The following is a 24,776-nucleotide window of genomic DNA, read 5'->3' as shown; positions in this document are numbered from 1 at the left end:
AAAAAAGCAAATCAAAGTTTCTGAACAGCCTCATAAGACTATAACTGGTTCTTGTGTCCTGTTCAACTTTTCCATAGATAGCAAAAGTGAATAATGGACGTCCAGTACGGCCTCAGGGTATGTGCACACGTCAGGATTTCTGGCAGAAATTTTCCTGAGAAAAACCAGACATTTCTGCCAGAAATCCGCTTGTGTTTTTTTTCACGGTTTTTCATGCGTTTTTGGTGCATTTTTTCCAAACTCAGAATAGCGGGAAAACACAAAAAACCCCGCAAAATTAATGAACATGCTGCTTTTTTTTTACCGCGATGCGGTTTTTTTGCGGAAAAAAACGCATCATGTGCACAAAAATTGCAGAATGCATTCTAAATGATAGGATGCATATGTCTGCGGTTTCTAATGTGGTTTTATCGCGAAAAAAAGTGAAAAAAACCTGAATGTGTGCACATAACCTCATAGTAGGAAAGATTTCAGAGAACAATCAAACAAATTGTGCTGCTTCCTCTGCTCCATCTCCGCTCTATGGAGACTTAACGGCAGCTGTAATGTGATCCCTCAGTGATGATCTCATCTGTCTTGTTTGGAGCAGGACAGCAACTAAATGCCTCAGTCACTAAAATCTTAGCGAGGAGGGGTGAGCGGAAGAAATGGCTCATAAGTGGAGAAAGAAGCCGAGGTCTCTGAAAAACTTTGGCTTCATCCATATTGTAAGGACTTGTATTACATAGTTTGTGTGAACGACAGCGATTGTGTACAAATAGCTGGTCAGAGGCTCGACAGTGGGCATCCAGACCCAAAGGTCAACCGCCGCACCGAGATTTCCTGCATGGTAGGTACAAGGAAGCATCAAATAGGGAAAAAGCCAGAAGTAAACGAGATCCCGTCACTCGAGATCAGTCCCCATCGATCACATGGGATATTCTGTAATACTATGACAGTTCCCCAAGGCATAGGAAGCAGCCTCCCCCTCCCTTACCCACAGGTGACCGGCCCCAGCCTCCCCCTCCCTTACCCACAGGTGACGGGCCCCAGCTCCCTCCCTCACCCCCAGGTGACCGGCCCCAGCCTCCCCCTCCCTCACCCCCAGGTGACCGGCCCCAGCCTCCCCCTCCCTCACCCCCAGGTTACCGGCCCCAGCCTCCCCCTCCCTCACCCCCAGGTGACCGGCCCCAGCCTCCCCCTCCCTCACCCCCAGGTGACCGGCCCCAGCCTCCCCCTCCCTCACCCCCAGGTGACCGGCCCCAGCCTCCCCCTCCCTTACCCACAGGTGACCGGCCTCAGCCTCCCCCTCCCTTACCCATAGGTGACCGGCCCCAGCCTCCCCCTCCCTTACCCATAGGTGACCGGCCCCAGCCTCCCTCTTCCTTACCCACAGGTGACCGGCCCCAGCCTCCCCCTTCCTTACCCACAGGTGACCGGCCCCAGCCTCCCCCTCCCTTACCCACAGGTGACCGGCCCCAGCCTCCCCCTTCCTTACCCACAGGTGACCGGCCCCAGCCTCCCCCTCCCTTACCCACAGGTGACCGGCCCCAGCCTCCCTCTTCCTTACCCACAGGTGACCGGCCCCAGCCTCCCCCTTCCTTACCCACAGGTGACCGGCCCCAGCCTCCCCCTTCCTTACCCACAGGTGACCGGCCTCAGCCTCCCCCTCCCTCACTCCCAGGTGACCGGCCCCAGCCTCCCTCTTCCTTACCCATAGGTGGCCGGCCCCAGCCTCCCCCTCCCTCACTCCCAGGTGACCGGCCCCAGCCTCCCTCTTCCTTACCCACAGGTGACCGGCCCCAGCCTCCCCCTCCCTTACCCACAGGTGACCGGCCCCAGCCTCCCCCTTCCTTACCCACAGGTGACCGGCCCCAGCCTCCCCCTCCCTTACCCACAGGTAACATAGTAACATAGTAACATAGTTAGTAAGGCCGAAAAAAGACATTTGTCCATCCAGTTCAGCCTATATTCCATCATAATAAATCCCCAGATCTACGTCCTTCTACAGAACCTAATAATTGTATGATACAATATTGTTCTGCTCCAGGAAGACATCCAGGCCTCTCTTGAACCCCTCGACTGAGTTCGCCATCACCACCTCCTCAGGCAAGCAATTCCAGATTCTCACCGCCCTAACAGTAAAGAATCCTCTTCTATGTTGGTGGAAAAACCTTCTCTCCTCCAGACGCAAAGAATGCCCCCTTGTGCCCGTCACCTTCCTTGGTATAAACAGATCCTCAGCGAGATATTTGTATTGTCCCCTTATATACTTATACATGGTTATTAGATCGCCCCTCAGTCGTCTTTTTTCTAGACTAAATAATCCTAATTTCGCTAATCTATCTGGGTATTGTAGTTCTCCCATCCCCTTTATTAATTTTGTTGCCCTCCTTTGTACTCTCTTTAGTTCCATTATATCCTTCCTGAGCACCGGTGCCCAGGGGTCTAGTTTTTCAAAATGGTGTCTTTTGTGGAGGCGTTTTCCAGTGCTTAGGCACATCAGGGGCTCTCCAAATGCAACATAGCCTCCGTTAATTGTCCCAGCAAATTTTGCATTAAAAAAGTCAAATGGCGCTCCTTCTCTTCCAAGCTCTGCCATGTGCCCAAACAGTGGTTTTGGTCCATGTTTTTCTGTTACCCTTGTGAAAATAAAAAAAATTTGGATCTAAAAAAAAATTTTTGTGAAAAAGTTAAATGTTCATTTTTCTTTCCACATGCCAAAAATTTCTGTGAAGCACCTGAAGGGTTAATACTTTTCATGAATGTGGTTTTGAGAACCTTGAGGGGTGTAGTTTTTTGGATTGAGTCACTTTTGGGTATTTTTTATCATAAAAACCCTCAAAGCCATTTCAAATGTAAGTAGCACTGCTTGAGGACCCTATAGACTCAAAATAACTTTACAGTTGATTAAACATAGTAACTGACTGATGTGGAACAACATATCTGTCTATCATACCTCCTGATGATCCCTGGTGGTGGAACGCGTTGAGGTAAAGAAAAATCCACCTGAATAAGTACCCCCATCTCTTGTTTCCCAGACTGTCAATATGCAGAGCTTAGGCTGTATAATCAACATAACAGGCTGTATAGCTAATGTTTTTTGTGAATTTTGGGGGCAATATCTCTAATGGCCTTGTTCTCTATTAGAGGAGGCTTTTTTGATTTGTTTATTTTTTACTTTATTACTGTTATCACATTTGATACCGTGTATGGGTTTTATATCATTGACCTATATAACTGCAAACATACTGGCTTTTCCAACTGATATGAGATTTTCCTGGCTGTCAGTATATTAGTTCTGCAGGGCTTCCAATGGACAGCCATTGAGGAGCGGAGGCGCCATATCCGCTGACAAGTAAGGTGCCAACCTCCACTGGCTTGGCAGGTATTCAGTGATTAGCAGATTAGGAGACAGTCTAAGGTCATATTTAGGGGTCTTTTGTACATCTTTATGTATCTACATTGTCATTGGATATCACTATTATGCATCTTGGCATATCAATAGCCTATCCATGTGGTCAGTCCATGTTTTATTGCCACTAGTGTCATTGCTGCAAGCTTTTTTCACTTAATAAACAGCCAGTTGGATTCTTATCTAAGACTGCTGTGTCTGAGTGCTGTAATCACACTTCTATGGCTTTGTAGGGCAGCAAGAGACAGCCGCCATTGGGCGGGTGTGCCAATTACGCTATCAAAGGGTGCCAACCTCCACTGGCAAGCAGGCAACAGGATAACTATTAATTAACAAAGTTAACTAGTGTTGCACCCTTTTGTTGTTTTTTGTCGGTGTCTGTCCATGATTGTTGTTCGTCTTTTAATTGCTTAATAAAAGCTAATTTGTAATAATTTATCTTTTTTCTGGGGTTCCTTATGTTAGTCACTTTATGTAGCACCCTTTGATTTTTAATTATTATGGGGTTTCCACTGTTCAGGCAGATCAAGGGCCCTTCAAACAAAACATGGCATCCGCTCGTTGTTCAAGCAAATTTTGCATTAAAAATTCAAACGGCGCTCCTTCTCTTCCGAGCTCTACCGTGCACCCAAACAATGGTTTTGGTCCATGTTTTCCTGTTACCCTTGTGAAAATAAAAAAAATTTGGGTCTAAAGTAAAATTTTTGTGAAAAAGTTAAATGTTCATTTTTCTTTCCACATTCCAAAAATTCCTGTGAAGCACCTGAAGGGTTAATAAACTTTTTGAATGCGGTATTGAGCACCTTGAGGGGTGCAGTTTTTAGAATTGTGTCACCGGCCCCAGCCTCCCTCTTCCTTACCTACAGGTGACCGGCCCCAGCCTCCCCCTTCCTTACCCACAGGTGACCGGCCCCAGCCTCCCCCTTCCTTACCCACAGGTGACCGGCCCCAGCCTCCCTCTTCCTTACCCACAGGTGACCGGCCCCAGCCTCCCCCTCCCTTACCCACAGGTGACCGGCCCCAGCCTCCCCCTTCCTTACCCACAGGTGACCGGCCTCAGCCTCCCCCTTCCTTACCCACAGGTGACCGGCCTCAGCCTCCCCCTTCCTTACCCACAGGTGACCGGCCCCAGCCTCCCCCTCCCTTACCCACAGGTGACCGGCCCCAGCCTCCCCCTCCCTTACCCACAGGTGACCGGCCCCAGCCTCCCCCAGGTAACCGGCCCCAGCCTCACCTTTATCATTTCAGCCACGTAACTCTCTGGTCCAGTGTATTCCGTGGAGTCTTTCACTTTCACCAGTACAATAAAAAACAAATAGTGCCACATGTTATGTTCCTCCTTAATGTGCTCTTCAAATGTCACAGTTTTATTGTCAAATTTGTCCCGTTCCAACCCTGCAAAGTAAAAAAAAAAAAAAAAAAAAAAAAAAGGATTTAAATAAATTTCTATGATTAGGAGTCCAATGGGAGGTCCTAATTGTTGACCGACCTCGTAGGTCCACCCACTGGACTCATGTGCACACATGCATAGTGTCCGACTCCACTGTATGTGTGAAACCGCCCACTGGACTGTCACGGTGATAGGGATTTAAATTCATAAAATACAATTTATACTGGATTAATTCCTAAAAAGCTACAGCTGGATCTGAACAGATCGTGTCCGATTTGCAATCTGCAATTTGATGGGTTCCCATTAATGCAAACTAAAATGGGACTGCAAATCATGGATTCCCCCAGTCCTAGATGTCAGTAACAGAAGCCGCAGGTCCTTCTCTACATGGACTGCACCTTTCGATGCTAGAATCAGGGGCCAAATGCACAAAGTATCACCGGCATAATTTTCTGGCACATTAAAGGGGGTTTCCATCCCAACTCAAAGGTCAGAGGGTCACAGAGTGGGTGCAATAAAGTCCAACCTACCACAAATGTAACACGTAGTCTTCAACACTTCCTCTTTCTTCTGCTTCTCGCTCCTCAAGTCGGCAAAAGTGTCGATGATGACTCCAAAAATCAAGTTCAGCACAATAATTATCACCATGAAGAAGAAGAGCAGATCGTAGATGACACGTGCCGCAAACAGAGGTTCCTGGGGCAAAAGGAAGGACAGGGGGAGACGACCACCACAAAGTTATGGTGCACCCAGTTTGGTGCCATGGGAGTAAAGAAACATTTTATGACCAGTTACCTCTTTGGAAGGTTTCCGTAGAACATCTCCAACACCGCCACCACTCCGGAGCCCGTGACTAAGAACAGTCACTATGCACATCAGTAGGGTCTCACAGGTGTGTTCCTTCTCCTCCTCTTCCTCCTCAGCATCCTCTGAGACCTCTTCTGTACAGACACATTGACTTACACTGGGAAGTTTCCGCATCGCATTCACACACATCCAGGTTTGTTCTTACCTTGGGTGCAGTTGTCTCCCGATTCCAACCGGCAAACTTCAGGAAACAAGAGATCTCGGGCCATCGAGGTTCCAGTCTCTGGAACAGAACATATAATTTCAAGGTTGCACAACTACCCCATCCCGGTATCCCAATCCTCCACCACGTGCTGACCACCAGAACTGTGACTCACCCGGGAAGGTTGTCTCATTTGGCAATCTATCCACTTCCAGTATAAAGTCATCTTTAAAAAACAGGTATCCCACAATGGAGAACAAGTAGACCAGAATCAACGCCAGGACGGCGGTCAGGATGATGGAGCGGCCGTTCCTAGTAACACTCTTAATCACATTGAGTAAAGTCTCCTCCCGGTACACGAGATCGAAGAGCTGCGAAGAGGTGGCAACGTTAGGACCACCAATAAAAAGGAAAATCTCACTCAAGGGTCATCGAACACTCACCAGCAAACTGTAGAAGAATTCATGTACAAAGACCCCCATAGCACAGATGAGAAGATACAACAGATGGTAAAGAAATTCTACATCCAAGACCATTGCCCCATATCCTCGAGTGAAGGTGCCGCGATTTCCCACAAAGCTCGTAAGGAATATGATTTTATTGCACACCTGGGGAAGAAGTGTTATAAGAAAGTGAAGGAGCATAGTCTACTGTTAAAGTCCATAGTTTTGCATGACTACACACAGTCGGAGAAAATCTTACACCTGCATTCAATATTTCTGATTTGTTTAGTTCTGGCATGGAAGACCTTTATGGGGAAGGTTGTGCCCACCAAAAACAGTCATTAGACCAAGTTATCCCCATTTCAAACTTTGCAGATGTCGGGAAACCATTTGGTACAAGGAGCCAAAATTCGCAGGAACCAAGCTAACCATCTACAGAAACTAGTCTACAGGCAACACAACATGTCCATCTGGGTCCTACTAGCCAAGACTCAAAAAAGGTCACAACTCACATTAAATGCCCCTAAAAGAAACAATGTAGGTTGGAGGCCAATGGAGAAGATGAGGCGCAGGATGGTGGAAGCAATCAAAGCTCTGATTCCATGTGGCTTGGGAAGGACAATGACTATGGCTAAAGAAACGAGCATGGCTGTCCAGAGTAGGCCTGAGAGACGGGAATCCAGTGTTCCTAGAAGGTCAAAGAAGAAGTGTCGGACCCATCGTCTGAACAAAGTCTTGGCTACGGAAAAGACAGAAGTTATACTAACCTCCTCGTACACCAACGAAGGGGTAGAAAAATGCAACAAGAAGATTCATGAGCACGGCCAGGTTGAACGAGATGCTGCTCCAGAAGGTCATGTTTCTAGAACACCAGTACAGGACATGCTGCGCTGCAAGACACCAGACATGGGTGATTGTTACATTCAGAAGATGACCTCAGCCAAAGCCAACCACAGATGAAACTAAAAGTCACAGGATCAACCCTTCTAGGGAATCCCACAACTCCACACCCAAGAACTTACCACTGGCAAACTTTGTTAAAAGGTCAGGTTACAGCTGATCGGCAGTCATGGGCCAATTAGACAGACAGGCCGAATTTATTAATGTTCATTCTGCATGCACAGGAGATAGTTCTCGGCAGCACATCATGTCGATGTGCTGCAGAGAATGAGGACTTAAGCCAGCTTAATCATTTTATCTGATGAGTTCTGCCTGTTCATCGGGTCATTGGCGCCAGATTATACCGCACAATTCTAGGAAAACCAAGCGTTCCTAGGAAAGCACTCTAGAGCTGGATTCACTGCAAGTTTAACAACAGTCACTTGACCAACTCTTCTATTGGATCTGATGACTTCACACCTAATGGTTTACTGTAGATAAGTCTTGGCAAAATTGTAATCCTTCCACCAACTAGATTTCAACACAATTGCCTTCCTGAGCTTTGGATGTTCTTCGTATGAAGACCCCTTTATTGAACCACAAAATCAATGACTTACGACCTCCTACACATTAGACCAAAGGCAGCAAAATCCTACAATATCGACTGGTTAGGCCAACGGTTTAATGTTTAGGGGGTACAGGCAGACTGACTGGACATGTCCAGTTTCGGGTTGCCAACTGCATTCTTCTCACAGAGAAGCTTCTAGCAAACATGTCAACCAGTGGCTATCTCAAGGGACCAAGCGCTCCAGTGTATGGAGAGACGGCTAAGGTGGTTGTCAAAGAATCGTTTGGCCAACAGCCATCTAATCTGAATGACCATCCCTACCATGGATAGACTGTTCCAAAGAAGGAACCTCAAAGACTCTTGATTGATATGATCCAGAAGATTTTACATGGAGCAGAGTCAAAATCAGTCTTTCAGTGGACTTCAGAACTACAACCGAGCACTTACCATGGAGGAACCTTTACAAGTTAATAAACTTCCACTGGATCTCCTGACATCACACCCAACTGCTGGCTGTAGGTGAATCCTGGCACGTTAACCAACTTGCCCATTGCACTTGACTTCATGACTCCTTACCCAAGAACTTCCCCATGTCAGGAAAGCAGAAGGACCTTTCCACCTCATTACTCATCCATTCTTCATGGCAAGTCATTGGTTGTAGCCATGATCCAGTAGATGGAGGAACCTCCATGTACTCTTGACTTCTGATTTCTAAAGGTTTCTCCTACCATAAGAAAAACTTTCCACCTTCTACTGATCTCACAACTCTGCTCCCAGGGTCTTGCCATATCTTTGCAAATAACAGACAGATCCCTATGCTGGATCTCACAAATCCTTGCCTGAGGAGTTACCGTAAAAAGACCTCAACTCAGAAAGATCCTTCCATGAACCTCAGCGACTCCTCACCTCTCAGCTTTTTTTGCCAGTTCATTTCATTGAATAGATCTTCCGATCGTTGGAAGAAGTCATGGATCTTGCTTCCTTGCTCGTCTCTTTCTGTCGTGTAATAAACTCGCAGTTTTGACTCCTTGGTAAGAAATTCACAAATACTCGGCACAGGGAAGACTATCTGCTCCATCGTCCTGTCAAGCCGTACAATCTGGGGAGAGACCAAACATCACTCGGTCAGGATGAGGACTTCTCAGACATCGGTGGGGAAAGTCCATGAACATCTCCTTGATGCTCTCCAGTCTCACCTCTATCTGCGCCGTATGTTTGGCATAAAATTCCAGTGCCTCGTCACCGTCCCCAGTCTGGACCCCTGGTTTCAGCATGTGCTGGAGCTCCTTGTTGTGCCGAGCCAACTTGAAATATAAGAAAAACCACCACAATGAGCCGTAAATGGTCAACCAAGAAAGACGATCACAGCAGTGGTGGCGCTTTAAAGTACAACCCCACCTTAAAAAAAATAATTCTTTGGGCAAATCACAGACCACTGAGCCGATATTGTGGGGCCGAGCTAGTGTTAGGAAACCCCCAAAATTTAAGGCGTTTTCACGAATAGAGTATTTCAAGCAGATAGATACAAGTCACTCCGCTGCATCGTGTGCAAGATGAGATTGAAGGTTTTTGTTTTTTTTAAATCTTTACAGTAAAGAGAAAACGTTGGCTATAATTGGCACCTTGCTTCTGCTGCTATTTTAAAAGAAGAAAAAACTAAGTCAAGAGAGAAGCAGAAGCCTCTCCGAAAAATTGTGTAGGAGAAGCTCATTACATGGGCATCAGGAGGAAAGTCGAGGGTGGGGTCTTCTCGCAAAATCTGCACTTTTTTTGTCTAAAACAGCACCCCCCAGGTCTACAGGTTGGGTGCGGTATTGCAGCCATGCCATACTTTAGTAACAAGGAGCTGCAGTACCCTGACAGACAGAGGTGGCGCTGTTTCTTGGATGCTTTTTTTAAATTCTAGACCGCCTCTTTAAATCTGCATTGGTTTTTTTTTCTGCCTCTGCTTGCAGGCGGCTGAGCCATAGAAACCAGAGGAGTGGAGGGGAGGATTCTTCTTGTATACGGCGGATCATGATCCTCGCAGATCGGCCTCAGTTATTGCTCAGTGCAGCAGAGTTCCTGTGCGATCCCTGGACGAGCGCCCAGCGTGGAGGCGTCTCTGCCCGTGTGTGGCCGGGCATGCCTGACTCCATGTGCAGCGAGCTGGCGCACACCCACGACTGACAATACTAGGACACGGTGTCCACGGGAGGCAGCCGCACACCGCTCACACCTCGTGCTCTTATACAAGGAGCCCACCTGATGTGCCAGGATGTAAATATTGTGCCCCACATTGCGGGGGGACGCAGCGTGATCCTCACTGCCCTCGCCATCCTCAAACTCCACCTCGCCCTGCAGATAAGCTTTCTTTATCACCTCCACCTGAGGACGACAGACGCCATTAATGGAGAAGGAAAAAACGCAGAAAACCAAAAATGGAAACAAAATGGCAAAAAACACAAATCTGGAACATTTGTATCAGACAATTCCTTAACGTTCAATATTTATGAATTTATCTAAGTCACTGCCTTCTGTATCTAATCCATTGTGCATGCTACATAATGCATCTGCAAAGCCAGACCGCATTATCTCAGCACAGTGTTCTGCGCAGTGAATTAGATACAGCATGCAGTGACTTACATACACTGGCTTAGGTACAGAATCTAAGTCACTGCATGTGGTATCCAATCCATCATGCATAATCCTGTCTGCTGAGATACATACCATCTGGCTTAGCATCTGCAGCATCATGCACAGTGGATTAGATACAGCAGGCAGTGGCTTAAAAACACCAAATGATGTATCTAAACCACTGCTTGCTGTGTCTAAGCAGTCTTGTCATAAGGTCTTCTGAGATGCAGTTTCTGCTAAACCAATGTATCTAAGCGCATGTGTGATACTGTCTGGTTTGGCAGACACCACAATATCACGATATTAAATGCAGCAGCGCCATAGTATCAGTATCCTGAGCTGCTGCATCTAAGACAATGTACCACACAGTCGGCTAATCTGTGTACCCAAAATGAACATGTGATGCTACAGTCTGCTGTGTGTAACCTCAAGCCTTATATATACAGATTAGCAGACCGCAGTATCACCGGTTGTGCTTAGATACAGCATCTCTACAATATGTCCAAATCCCTCCCTGCAGTATCTAATCATATCATGAGTGATGCCACCGGCCAAGACATCACACAACATGATTAGATACAGCAGCCTAAATACCCTGCTGAGATGCTGTATCCAAGCGTAACATGTGATACCACAGTCTGCCGTGCGGGGCATAGGGTGCAGCAGAATGTGCCATTCATCTCGGGTACACAGATTAGCAGATGGTAGGAGCAGACCATACATTTAGATACGCAGCTCAGCCAGTGGGATACTCTGATGCACGGGAACGCTTGTCCCCATCACGGTCTTGGAGAATATGTATCTGACGTTTCCGTATGTCGTTACGTCACCAATTACGGCCGCTGTGTCTTCATACAGAGTTTATGACGTACAATCAGGACCGGAGAGCCCTCCCCCGATCAGCATCGTAAAACCAGTCCCCACCCGAAATCAGGACCAGAGAGCCCTCTCCCCCGATCAGTACCGTAAAGCCAGTCCCCACCCGAAATCAGGACCAGAGAGCCCTCCCCGGATCAGCATCGTAAAGCCAGTCCCCACCCGAGAGCCCTCCCCCGATCAGCACCGTAAAGCCAGTCCCCACCCGAGAGCCCTCCCCCGATCAGCATCGTAAAGCCAGTCCCCACCCGAGAGCCCTCCCCCGATCAGCACCGTAAAGCCAGTCCCCACCCGAGAGCCCTCCCCCGATCAGCATCGTAAAGCCAGTCCCCACCCGAGAGCCCTCCCCCGATCAGCATCGTAAAGCCAGTCCCCACCCGAGAGCCCTCCCCCGATCAGCATCGTAAAGCCAGTCCCCACCCGAGAGCCCTCCCCCGATCAGCACCGTAAAGCCAGTCCCCACCCGAGATCAGGACCGGAGAGCCCTCCCCGGATCAGCACCGTAAAGCCAGTCCCCACCCGAAATCAGGACCAGAGAGCCCTCCCCCGATCAGCACCGTAAAGCCAGTCCCCACCCGAGATCAGGACTGGAGAGCCCTCCCCGGATCAGCACCGTAAAGCCAGTCCCCACCCGAAATCAGGACCGCAGAGCCCTCCCCTGATCAGCACCGTAAAGCCAGTCCCCACCCGAGATCAGGACCGGAGAGCCCTCCCCCGATCAGCAACGTTAAGCCAGTCCTCACCCGAGATCAGGACCGGAGAGCCCTCCCCCGATCAGCAATGTAAAGCCAGTCCTCACCCGAGATCAGGACCGCAGAGCCCTCCCCGGATCAGCACCGTAAAGCCAGTCCCCACCCGAGATCAGGACCGGAGAGCCCTCTCCCTTGATCAGCACCGTAAAGCCAGTCCCCACCCGAGATCAGGACCGCAGAGCCCTCCCCCGATCAGCATCGTAAAGCCAGTCCCCACCCGAGATCAGGACCGCAGAGCCCTCCCCCGCAGAACTCACCAGCTCCTTCGGCCTCATGTTATACAAGATCCGCTCTGCGTTCTCGCTGTCGTGGCGGCTCTCCATGATGGCGAGCAGCAGCTTTGAGGCGTTATTCTGCAACACAAGACGCTTAATGTCACCGACAGGCGAGAGCTGCGGACCCTTCACTAATATCCTGCGAGCGAAGAGGACGAGGTGCCACCACATACGCCGCTCAGGCTCCTAGGAAAGCTGGGGGACAATCGCACGACCATGTCAGCCGTCACCCAGCATTGTAACCTGCTCACTCATCGCCCCCAGGTCAGGGTGGCAGCGGCTGCCATCTTGGAAGAATAATTGACATCTAAACATTTTATAAAGTGTTTTTTGTTTTTTGACTCGCAGCTAAATTCAGGTGATTTCCAGAAACACGAGGAAATGCAGAAATACACGAGGTGCAGGTGACAGATAAGGACAGGATGGTATGTACAGAGGAGGACGGGCAGCGCTCCAGACGAGGGCGGCCGCTCGCTGCGTCACCAGGGCTTTTCTTCGCCACGTCCGCCGGCAGCGATGCACTCTCTCTGCGGACAGGTGTCATTACAGGGTTACATAACTGCCGCTTTGTGCCAGCGCCGGCTACATAAACACCAAGTCCTAGTTCCTGTTTAGTAAGAAAACCTGAACCCGCCGCTCCTGCCAAGGACTTATCGGCTCATTGAGAAGCAGCGGATCGGGACGAAGAGGAGCGGTGCCGGCACAGTGTGTCAGGCACAAACCGACAGTCGCTCATCTACTAGAGCTAAATGATCAGCAGCACCAAAACAAAACTGATACAAAAAAAAGATACAAAGACTAAATGAAAGATTATAATGCGCTCTCGTCCATTTCTGCACATTTTATTGATTCCTCTACCACCCTAATTTAGTGCCCTCCTCAGTGCAGTGCCGAGCAGAATTTCATCAGGATGGAGGAAAGTGGAGGAACGTCCCCACCTTAAGCTCCAGCACCAGATCCATCCTCTTCCTCCCCAGGGGGTTGATGTCGTTCAGGATCAGGGCGGTGATGATATCGATGCCATTGGACTCGTGGGTCGCTATACAGTTCTGCAGGTGAAGAGGGGGGGGGGGGGATCAGGTTATTACATAGGTACAGTGCCAGCAATGCCCGTGCCAGGAGCCAGCTTTCCAAGGACACAGTGTGCCGGTGGCAGCACGAGGCGTGTCCAGCACCCCGAGCAACACGTTACATAACAGAAGTTACAGAGTTCCAGGAAATCATCCGACACGTGCAGCGTGTCCCAGTGTCAGTTATGTAATGCACCTGCACGGGAGCAGGGACTGGGGCAGGGACTGGGGCACTCGGGAGCCAGTCACCTAGCTATCAGTGGCACATTTTGGCTGAAGGCGACACGTAGGTGCATCATCACCTGGTTTTCATGGCACGGCCCCTGGCAGTACTCCGTCAGGCTCTCCAGCGTCTGATTAATGAGGGCGACGTTCTTCTCGTTGATGTAGAGACCCAGGAGGCCGAGGCCACCAGTCGTGCTCCCACAGATGCAGTCAAGGAACTGCAGGGTCTCGCAGACCAGGTTGTAGTTGGTTTTGTTATTCTGGCAGCGCAGGAAATTCTGGAACAATGGAAGAAAAATTAAAAAATCTCCACTGTCCTCATCTACAGCGGTGATGTTCACAGTGCAGTCAACGACCGACCAACTAAACGGCCAAGTATCCCAGCACCCATTCAGTAGCACAGACCCATACTGGTGGCAAACTGGTCACAAATGGTTTCTTCCCAAGTGCCATGGTGCAGATTGCTCACATCATGCACGTTTTTATCCCCCTCCCCCCCATAAGCCTCCATCCACACAGATCGGCCCATTTTGGCCCTTCACCTGCAGGTCCCGGTTGTGGTTCTCACAAAGCAGCTGCAAGAAGCGCAGGATCGGCTGCATGATGGTGATCACGGCGCTCATCTCCAGCTCGTCGCGCCCCTTCTCGGAAGAGCCGCCATCTCCGGCAGAGAAGTGATCGTCGGGGTCGGCCTCCCGACGGAAAGTGCTGAAGGCCTTCTTGGTGGCAACAGAAGCTTCTAGAAGCTGCTCTTTGGCCTCCTCTGTAATTTGGCTGGTGGCTTCTCGAGCTAGAAAAGAAAGTGGTAACAGATTACAGTTCACAAATAGGCGATGTCCTAAACCGTTTCATCACGCGTCTTACATAATGGAGACCCACTCCGTTTCCTGTATGCAGCTCCTATGCAGAGCCATTTGCCTGCCTAGTAACAGACTACAAGCCAGCCTTGCGTAGTCAGACTCTGGAAAATGTACAAAGTTGTCTCATCGGCACAAAAAGCAACAATCACAAGAATGGCTGCACAAGTCGACACCTGCGCTCGGATATCTGCTCCCACCTGTCTTCCGGTTGGGGGTCTCCCGCTCAGAATGCTCCTCATCCCTCTTCTTGCTCCCCAGGTCACTGGTATTTACAGTCACCGTCGCTTTAATTTCCTGTTGAGCAACTTTCATCCGATCAAAGAAAACTTTGAAAAACTTCTCCGACTTCTTGTCCTCAGTCAGCCGGCAGAAAAAGGAATGCTGCAAGGAGACATCACCCAAAGTCAGCGCAACCTGAAGGAACGGAGGGGGCGATCTGCCGAGGGAGGCATTCCGATCATCAGTGGGCAGCAGGAGGTGCTACATTAAAGGGACGGGATCTTAAAGTCCTTCTCCTTCTGAAGTTACATTATTTGGGGCAGTTTATTAGTAAGGGGGCTTTGCATGGGGTTCAGTCTGAGACTCCGGATAACCCGGCAGTCAGAAGTCTGAAATCTTAGATTCCAGATTATAAAAGTTGTCATCTTGCAAGAGATCAGAAATGAAAATTTAAAAACAAAAAAAAATAATATTGCAAAAAATGACCAATGGCTTCTATTTGAATGACTACTACTCCCATCAGGTAGAAGCCATTATACTGTAGATTAGATTTAGGACAAGTCAGAATTGGATCTGTTGCTAAAAAGCGCTGGGACTCGTAGTTCTCCACGTTTGATTGCACCGACCTAGATGGAGAGTGATTAGTCACACCATCCGTAATGCTTTCTAGCTTGGAATGTGCGACGCCTTGTGGTCACATGACTCCTCGCCATACCGGTTTATGGACCCGCTAATGTAACCCTTTGTGAAACTGGGTCCTTGGAAGCCAAAACCGATGTGTAGACATCAGCGGCAAATCGCGAGTGTGGCCCCCCAATGTCAGCACGGTAAGGGGACCGCCACAAGAACGGAGGGAGGGACGGCGCGGCGCCACCGAGTAATGGAAGCAATCCTCCCATCATCATACTGGGTCACAGAACAAAGGACAGCGTTCACCAGAACATTGTACATTTCAATTCTGCCCAGTTCTCCAAAACCTCTGCTTGCTGTCAGGGCCCATACAAGTGCAGAGCGCAGATTATTGCTCAGGAATTGCTAATATTTGTATCAGATTTATTCCGCGGAGTTTGCACTGGATACATTAGAACAAAACACAGGACGTTCTGGAATCTGGACACAAATGTAGCAAATGAATCGTGGAGACTATTAGGTCTGGGCATGGTCCCGTTCACTGACAGCAAGCACAACGCTCTGGAGTATTTAGGAAAAGAAACAAAGTTCAGTAGAAAGTTGTAGAACTTATTCACTACACGACAATCGGACTTCATTGCCCTCGTCATGTGATTGCGGGGGTCTGCGGGGGGAGGCGAGGAGCTGCACAGAGGGAGAAGGGATATACCAGACACCTCTATAAACAGGAACAGAAAATCCAAAGCTGCCAGGATCTCTGGGTGGGGATGAGGGGGGATAACCGTCGCCATGGAAACTGCCTCTTCCTCGCTGCAGCGCTCTGACGCACACCGCACAGCCTGACACAGGGGGAGAATGAGGCCAGCAGCTCATTAAATCTCCTGCCCGCAGCCAGCAGATATAAATAGACCTTATGTAACCTCCTGCCGCCGCCCGCGGAGCGTGCACACTCACCTAGCCGGCCCCCCGCGCTGGGACCCCGGAACCAGGAGCTTAGAAGTATTATTACAGATTTGTAACAATTGCACGTGATACACTGTAGCCTGTGGGGTGATGATCGGGCTCTGGGCTTATACAAAAAAAAAAAAAAAAGAAACTCTGCATCCTGGAAACTCCTAAGAAGTTTGGCTACTCTAGTACCTCTGCCTGCTGTGCTGCCCCCTATGTATCATACAGAGGATCACGCCTGGATTACAGCAGGTTTCCTCACATCTTGTAAGTCAGGAGCAGGTCGTGCTCCATTCACATCCAGAGCTGCATTCTCCTGACCGTTGCACATATACCCTGATCAGAATGCAGCTTTGGATGTGACTAGAGTAGAGGCTCCACTCTATAAGTCTGGACACGGTCCCGTCTGACCTGAATCGTGGTGTTGCCTCCCTCGAGGAGGGCGATGGCCAGGAGGATGCTCTCGTGGAAGACCCGGTCACTGGTCGCGTTCATGATCAGGTCGATCACTAGATCAGACGCCCCTTCTTTATCCAGATGGCACTGAACGTCGGCCAAGCTCATCTCTCCCCGGCTGAGGCTCACGGATCCCGCGGCAGCTCCGGGGGGGGCAAAACACAAAATATAAGACAGAATCGTACAACTCTCACCCGCTTCCCCCAATAAACACATTCTTACCTCCGCTGCTGGATTTACCGCCACCTCCAGGACCGTTCCCATAGATGGTGAGACTCTCCCTTCGGCCGCCATGACGGATGTTCCCATAGTAACGGTTCACCAAAATCACTCGCAGAGCTTCACCCTGTGGGAAGTAACGGTACCCATTGCATAAGTCATGGCGCCCAGATGGGGCACACGCCAGACCCTACAGATGGTGCAAAATAAGGGTCCAGAGTATCAAACATCCGCTGAATGACCACCAAGGGTGCACAGACCAAGACCTACCACAGATATGGGGGACAACGGTCAGCCCACCCAATACCAAGGAAGTGGGCCAAACACGACCCGACGGAACCATGTATACACCAACACAGACATGACGACAACCACCAGTGACCGGCACGGCCGTACCTACCCGCCGGATATCCTGCAGCTGCCTCAGCGGCTGGACCTGGGCAGAGTCCTGGGACTGGACAGAGAGCAGATGTAGAAATGTAAGACCCTGGCGGACCCTAGAGAGAGGCCCATGAGATGAGGAGGTGGAGATGGAGGGGATCAAGATGGGAAATTCACCTGTAATCCAGTGCACTCACCCTGACCACCAGAGCAATGGCTGCCCGGTCCCCTACACGACTATACAGCCCATTGGTGCAATAGTGATCGGGGACCCCCTGTAATTCTACCATCCACTCGCTCCCATTCTTGCCCCCAATGCGGTCATTCTGCCAGTTTCCTGAGAGACTGGTTGCTATGGAAATAGAACCTGACAACTAGATAGCGACTGGTTGCTAGTGATACAATGTAACAAGCTCAGACAGCAGCTGGGGGGAGGGGGCAGCTGCAGGTCGTCCTGATCATTGCTCATCTCCGGAGCGCCATTCATCAGTTCTAAAAATAGATTCGGGTTCATTTACCGGATTACTGAACGCCCCGTTACGGTCAGACAGAGGCCGCGCCGGTGAGCAGGAGGCAGAGAATTCTGGAAAACCCCGTAATGGCAAGAGAATAAAAGACCTGGAGGCCGGATGCAGGAGCCGACCGCAAATGTAAGGAACGAGGAGACCGGAATGTGAGCGGTGATGCAAGGAGGTCACCACGAAGGCGATCAGCGAGGACCCAAAAAAACCCCTGAAAATATTGGCACATTATTTCACCTCCCGCCGCCGTTCTTCCAGGACAGGAGAAGAATCAAACATGTGATTAGAAGAACAAGGAGCTCTGCCAAGCGACAGGAACAAGAGCAGAGCAGGGGAGCGGGCGCTGGTGCCAGACGGCGCAACCACCAGGCAGGAAACTTCCCAACGGCCGTCCCTGCCCCAGCAGTAACAGGACACATGGATAATGGGTTAAATGGCTTTAGGTTTGCCTTGATTTAATGGTTAAAATAATTCTCCATTTGAAATGGGAGGGCAGCAAAGTAGGGGTTAACCTTCCGCCAAATCAGTGAATCAGCAGGAAAGTCCCTTCCACAGAGGAGGGTGGGAAAGGAACATCTGGACCTCCGAGGATCAATCGTGGATAGAAGCCGCATCAGTGCCAGCAAGGTTTCACCCACCGGAACTGCGCTGCTAGACTCGGCACGTCTCCACCCTGGCAAGGCGCCAACTACAACTCTCAGCAGCAGAGAATGTTGGGAGTGAGACTTACACTGAAGGCACATAACCAGTATGCAGAGCAGATCTGTAGGTTATAGCTAATGCATCAGCAGAAAACGTGTCCCAGCTTTCCCAGGACCCTGAATGTCAGAGCCGATCTTCAGATGTACGCACCAAGCACATGTGCCCCAGCTTTCCCAGGATACGGCATGGCAGAGGCAATCTTCATATGTACGCACCAAGTACACGTGCCCCAGCTTTCCCAGGACCCTGAATGGCAGAGCCGATCTTCATATGTACGCACCAAGCACACGTGCCCCAGCTTTCCCAGGATACGGCATGGCAGAGGCAATCTTCTTATGTACGCACCAAGCACACATGCCCCAGCTTTCCCAGGATACGGCATGACAGAGGCAATCTTCATATGTACGCACCAAGTACACGTGTCCCAGCTTTCCCAGGATACAGCATGGCAGAGGCAATCTTCAGTTGCATGCACTAAGTACACGTACCCCAGCTTTCCCAGGACCCTGAATGGCAGAGCCGATCTTCAGATGTGCACACTAAGCACACATGGCCCAGCTTTCCCAGGATACAGCATGGCAGAGTCAATCAGGTGCAAGTACCAAGAACATGTGCCCCAGCTTTCCCAGAATCCTGCATGGCAGATCCGATCGTCAGGTACATGCACCAAGTTCATCAAGTTCATGACAGATCACCAATGACGGCTGTGCGCTCCGGGACTATAAACTTAGCGGTTTAATGGTAATGTGCGGCCGATTCCAGGAAAAGCAGTTATGTAATGGGGTCAGTTTGGCAAAACATTGAAAGCACCAAGAAGACGGAGCGCTGCCTCTAGTGGGCACTGCCAACATGGCAGGAGAAGACCATGGCTGGTGGGGGGGGGGGGGGGGGGGGTTATGCAGCTGAAGGGAGACCCCACTTTCAATGCAACTTTCTTAAATATATTTTAAATTCAAACTTGCTTTTTAGACTCTAGTCACATCCAAAGCTGCATTCACAATCCTGCCGGTGGCAAGGCACAAGTAGTGCAGTGTAGGACTCTTGCAATTTTCTAGACTAACTGCACTGCTTTTGGGCACTGTGCCACTTGCAGTCTTGTGAAGGCTGCTTTGGATGTGATTGGAGTACAAAAGACCTGAAACTTTTTATTTTTTTTTCCCCCACAAGAGATTACAGCCGTCTAATGAAGTGACAGACAATTGCCAAATAAAAGTTTCTGACTTTGTTTAGATCTTATGCTCCAGTTACATCCAAAGCAGCATTTACAAAGCTGCCTACAAGCGGTGCATGGTGGGGGCTCAGGCAGACAATGAAAGGCGCAGCATAGACAACGGTCAGCTCCCACAATGCACCATTTTTGAGTTCGTATCATGCAGGATTGAGACGGCTGCTTTGGATGTGAGCAGAGAACAACAACTCCAAGATGAGATATGGGAGGTTATTCTGCAAAATTTGTCTTTTTTGCAGCAATTTTTTGCCATCCATACATTAAAAGAACCAGAGCGAGAGGGAGCCCGAAGCAATGCCTCCTGGGACAAACATGGCTTTCAGTATTAAGGGGATGTGCCCCTTTAAATGACATTTTACAGCATTGTGGCTTTAACAGAAACCAATAAACCCAACAATTACAGTCACAGTATGGCGACTAAGATCTGGCGACGTTTGTCGTGCACGAGGCGCACCATGCCTCCGGGATTAGTCACCTGGAGAAAGCTCGGGCCGACATCCCCGGCTGCGAGACTTTGCACCCTTGTTTCCTACAATGGAAGGTGAAGCAATGTTTACTAGAAACCGCTGACATCAATGAGGCAGAAAAGTGCAAGGAAACAACAAACACCAGACACGTGTGCAGACCTCGGTGCGGCGCCGTCAGGGTGGTGAACTTCAGAGCTGGCCCTTTAAGAAAGAAAAGGACACCGGGCCTTTAAAGGAGGGAAAAAAAAACCACACCTTGCAAATATAATAAAAAAACAAAAACCCGGGAGGTCTGTGCATTTTTAGTGTTAACGAAAACTATATTGGATTTTCCTGAACATTAGGAAAGGTTACACATTAGTCCCTGGGGAATGAATTACCATCTACAACCCACGGCCACAACTGCGCCAAGTGCTCGGGAAATGCGAACTCCAGCTAAACTCCGCTAACAAGGGGAAAACAAATACATTATGGTCTCTGCATCCGGTTTCCCAAGATGACGAACTGCGGCCAGAAGGCTCAGAACAGAAAAAACAAAAGTGCAGAAAGTTCCCATAAAGGTTAATCTTCCATGAAAGCTGCACAGTGATCAACCCCGTCCCCTCCGGTCACTAAAAGGCCTAAAGTTCCGTCCTATATTTATTCACACCTGTCCTGACACTCAGATCTGACAGCGGTCTAAAAACAGACAGACGGGTTACAATGCGAGAGCGACACATCCGAGACCGCCGCAGAATAACCGGACTGAGGGGCCACAGGTCACCAAAACCGACCAACAGCCCACACCCACCCTACAGGACACAGGGTGCTCTACTAAAAGTCACACCAAGCTGTAAAGAGGAGTGCAGAGGATACAGCGAAAAGGGCAATTCCAGTCACTACTGGTCTGCTGTGAATATAATACCGTCCCCTATGTATAAGAATAGAACTACTATAATACTGCCCTATGTACACTATAACTACTATAATACTGCCCCTATGTACAAGAATATAACTACTATAATACTGCCCCCTATGTACAAGAATATAATTACTATCATACTGCCCCTATGTACAAGAATATAACTACTATAATACTGCTCCCTATGTACAAGAATATAACTACTATAATACTGCCCCTATGTACAAGAATATAACTACTATAATACTGCTCCCTATATACAAGAATATAACTACTATAATACTTCTCCCTATGTACAAGAATATAACTACTATAATACTGCCCCTATGTACAAGAATATAACTACTATAATACTGCTCCCTATGTACAAGAACATAACTACTATAATACTGCCCCTATGTACAAGAATATAACTACTATAATACTGCTCCCTATATACAAGAATATAACTACTATAATACTTCTCCCTATGTACAAGAATATAACTACTATAATACTGCCCCTATGTACAAGAATATAACTACTATAATACTGCTCCCTATATACAAGAATATAACTACTATAATACTTCTCCCTATGTACAAGAATATAACTACTATAATACTGCCCCTATGTACAAGAATATAACTACTATAATACTGCTCCCTATATACAAGAATATAACTACTATAATACTGCTCCTATGTACAAGAATATAACTACTATAATACTGCTCCTATGTACAAGAATATAACTACTATAATACTGCTTCCTATGTACAAGAATATAACTACTATAATACTGCTCCCTATGTACAAGAATATAACTACTATAATACTGCTCCTATGTAGAAGAATATAACTACTATAATACTGCCCCCTATTATGGATGGATGAGGTATAGCAGTTTTCAGATTGGACTGGGATTGCCCTTGGATGATTTGGGGGATGTTAATCAGGTTTTTCGCTCGGTGATGTGGACGAGGTGTGGGGGTGGGGAGACAACATTGGGTCAGGAAGGATTTCACACATCTGGGGGGATGGAAGGTGAGAATGTGTCAGTCATTTTCTGAAATTAAACTGCTCGCGCTTCTACATCGGACAGCGATTCTTCGTATTATGATTTGGGGTAACGAGATCTTCACTGTTCCTTCCCTTCCATGTTCTGTTGCATCTGACGTGTCAGTGGCTGGTGAAGCCCATTTCACAGTCTGCACTGCGCCCTACAAGCCCCTAGTTTTGGGCCAATCTTGCCGGTTGTATCGGATACAATGGACTCAAGTACAGTAGTTACTACAATGTATCCAAAAGTTGCAATTGTCTTAAGTCCCAGAAGTTGAGGCGCTCATCGTCATCCACTAGGGGCGCCATCAAGTCTAAAAAAAAAAGATAGTCTATGGCCGATCACAGAAGTAAAACGATCGGCGGCGATCACCTTCCACCTACTATTTTATAAGGAAGGACAAGAGAATCACCAGTGACATCAACCTGCAGAGCGGCTGCACCCAGAGCAACACAACAGTATCCAAGACAGCAAACATCTTCTCCATGAGTCACCTAGAAGAACGACCGGCCGGCAGCCAGGGGCATCACCCACTGGTCTCCTGTGCACGGTGGAGGAGACTGGTTTACAACAGCTGATGAGTCACTGGGTCTAAGGGTCCAAGAGCCCTGCTGGTTCAGGATCTGCTAATTTAGAGAGAAAAAGGCAACACGGTGGAGTTGCTGCTAATTGGAGCTGGGGAGGGAGAAGTTCTAGGCTGCGTCCTGTTCCAAACAGTAAGACGTCTGCCAGGGATCACACGAGCGACATAGGCCCTCCAGATGGGCAGCATGACGGGTGCATCACTAACACGCCACTCCATTGATGCCCTCATATAGGGGCTTCATTCTAGCAGGTGAAGAGAGGATCTGGCCAGTGCTTTGTTACATTGTTATTTGTTTATAATCAATAATATGATCCTTATAATGTCATTGTGTGACAATATCAACTATAATCAAAAAAATCCTAAATTGCCATAAAACGCAACAAGGAAAAAACACAATGTCTAACGGTTCTATATTTCTTAAAATAAATTTTATTAATAATTCACAAGATAACTTTAGATATATAATACTAAGATGCAAAAACTTCCAATGTATAGGAGCGGACATCACAAAACCCTACATGTGTGTGCATTATCCAAAAATAACCCACGCATCAACGGCCGTATACCAAAAGAGTCCATATCAAGCTCCCCAACAGGAAGCAGTTCTTAATGGATATCCAGAGAATTGCCCGTACCATAGAGAGAGGCACAAATAATCATTACCATTGCTTGGTATACATACTGAATGTCACCACTCACAAAGGATGTAGCCGCAATACAACACTGGACAAATATCAGCCGAAAGGAGATGGGCAAAAGATATGACTTACACAGGGAATGGTGTCAGAGAGTCCGCTCCTTTACCCCCACGCGCGTTTCGTAACACTTCCTCAGGGGGGATTTTTTTTTATTATAGTTGTTATTTGTTTGTTTTATTTATTGTTACAACGTAACACTGCACGGAATGCAGAATGTACAGATGAAGATCTCATGGATCAGAGCCTCCTCAGCAGTTTAATTTGAGTTCATTCCTTTAAATTTACAAATCGGAAAAAAATAAAAATAAATAATTGAGGAGGGGAAGCAAATCGTCAAAAGAATTGACATGACAACACATCACAAGTCCAGAAAAAAGGTCCACAACATCACAAGACGAGCACAGGACCCACAGACATCTCATTAGATGAAGCCTGGGGGAAGGGAGGGACATGGGGTGGGGGTGGGGGTCATAAAAAGGCAACAGATGGGTGAAAACCTCAGAACTTTCCAGCGCTTCAATGGTTATAAGCTGCAAGAGAGTAGAGAGCAGGGGATTAGGCCGCCTCATGTCTATAGGAAAAACGTATGAAACTGCAAGTACCAGCACACCCTGATTGGGTTAAAAAAAAAGAGATTTGCAAAACTTGGCAGATTTCTTCCAAAAACAGCGCCACACCTGTCCTCAGGTCGTGTGTGATATTGCAGCTCAAACACATGCAGTTCAAATGGAGCAGAGCAACAACAGTCACCGATCGGTTTGTAAGGATAAGAAAAAAAAAAAAAGGAAAAAAAAAAAAAAAAAACACAACTCCTCATATGAAACCTTATTAAAATAAGTAGAAGATGCTTGGACTTGTAGATCAAAAACCACCAGCTATCCCAATTACATAAACGGCTGAACCTGAGGAGGCAATAAAGGTTATGCTGTTATGCTGTAATGTCTATTGTCTGTACAAGTCCCCTCTATAATTTGTAAAGCGCTGCGGAATATGTTGGCGCTATATAAATAAAATTATTATTATAAGGTTACATCAGGGTGTTCAGTGTTTTCAAGAGGCAACAAGTCACAGATTTTATTAAGAAAAAGTTGTAAATGAAACAAGGATTTCCCCTCCGTTCACCATTATAGTGGGACTGCGGCCACCAGCTCTGGTCCCAGGCAATGCAGCGCTGCCACCTTGTGGCCATGTCAGGCAGTATAGAGGTGACCGCTGTACAGTGGAGAGGTATAGGGTTAACTAGGAGCAAGTTCCTACCTTGTCACCATAGCCACGATCTTTTGCCATCATCTCCCTCAACGTCTGCAGAACTTTAATACAAAGCTTCTCCTCATTTTCTTCCAGAAGTTGTTTGGTGTGCCGAATTAACCTTCAGAAATGTGGATGAAGTGAAAAAAAAAAAGTTATGTTTCCCTGGAGAGG

General features: G+C 48.2%; 1 protein-coding gene across 4 annotated transcripts in view; it reads right to left on the bottom strand.

Moving 5' to 3' along the window:
- ITPR1 (inositol 1,4,5-trisphosphate receptor type 1) overlaps positions 1-24,776 on the bottom strand; it is a 93,565-nt gene that overhangs the window by 6,987 nt on the left and 61,802 nt on the right. For 2 of the 4 annotated variants that reach the window (XM_069736179.1, XM_069736180.1), the window contains 21 exons: positions 24,612-24,723; positions 23,852-23,884; positions 17,230-17,283; positions 16,833-16,956; positions 16,566-16,753; positions 14,555-14,738; positions 14,040-14,287; positions 13,575-13,775; positions 13,141-13,251; positions 12,185-12,280; positions 9,928-10,050; positions 8,880-8,987; positions 8,590-8,782; positions 7,004-7,126; positions 6,749-6,924; positions 6,237-6,401; positions 5,969-6,164; positions 5,797-5,874; positions 5,580-5,725; positions 5,315-5,480; positions 4,629-4,789 (listed from right to left, as the gene is read on the bottom strand). In XM_069736179.1, the coding sequence (XP_069592280.1) occupies positions 4,629-4,789; positions 5,315-5,480; positions 5,580-5,725; positions 5,797-5,874; positions 5,969-6,164; positions 6,237-6,401; positions 6,749-6,924; positions 7,004-7,126; positions 8,590-8,782; positions 8,880-8,987; positions 9,928-10,050; positions 12,185-12,280; positions 13,141-13,251; positions 13,575-13,775; positions 14,040-14,287; positions 14,555-14,738; positions 16,566-16,753; positions 16,833-16,956; positions 17,230-17,283; positions 23,852-23,884; positions 24,612-24,723 (2,986 nt within the window). The remainder of the gene's footprint in view (positions 1-4,628; positions 4,790-5,314; positions 5,481-5,579; positions 5,726-5,796; positions 5,875-5,968; positions 6,165-6,236; positions 6,402-6,748; positions 6,925-7,003; positions 7,127-8,589; positions 8,783-8,879; positions 8,988-9,927; positions 10,051-12,184; positions 12,281-13,140; positions 13,252-13,574; positions 13,776-14,039; positions 14,288-14,554; positions 14,739-16,565; positions 16,754-16,832; positions 16,957-17,229; positions 17,284-23,851; positions 23,885-24,611; positions 24,724-24,776) is intronic. The other 2 variants (XM_069736181.1, XM_069736182.1) reach the window with 1 other exon arrangement.

Source organism: Ranitomeya imitator, chromosome 8, assembly GCF_032444005.1.
Source record: "Ranitomeya imitator isolate aRanImi1 chromosome 8, aRanImi1.pri, whole genome shotgun sequence".
In the NCBI taxonomy this organism is placed as follows: Eukaryota; Metazoa; Chordata; class Amphibia; order Anura; family Dendrobatidae; genus Ranitomeya; species Ranitomeya imitator.
The sequence above is the reverse complement of the archived record's forward strand: the minus strand, read 5'-3'. Positions and strand labels throughout refer to the sequence as shown.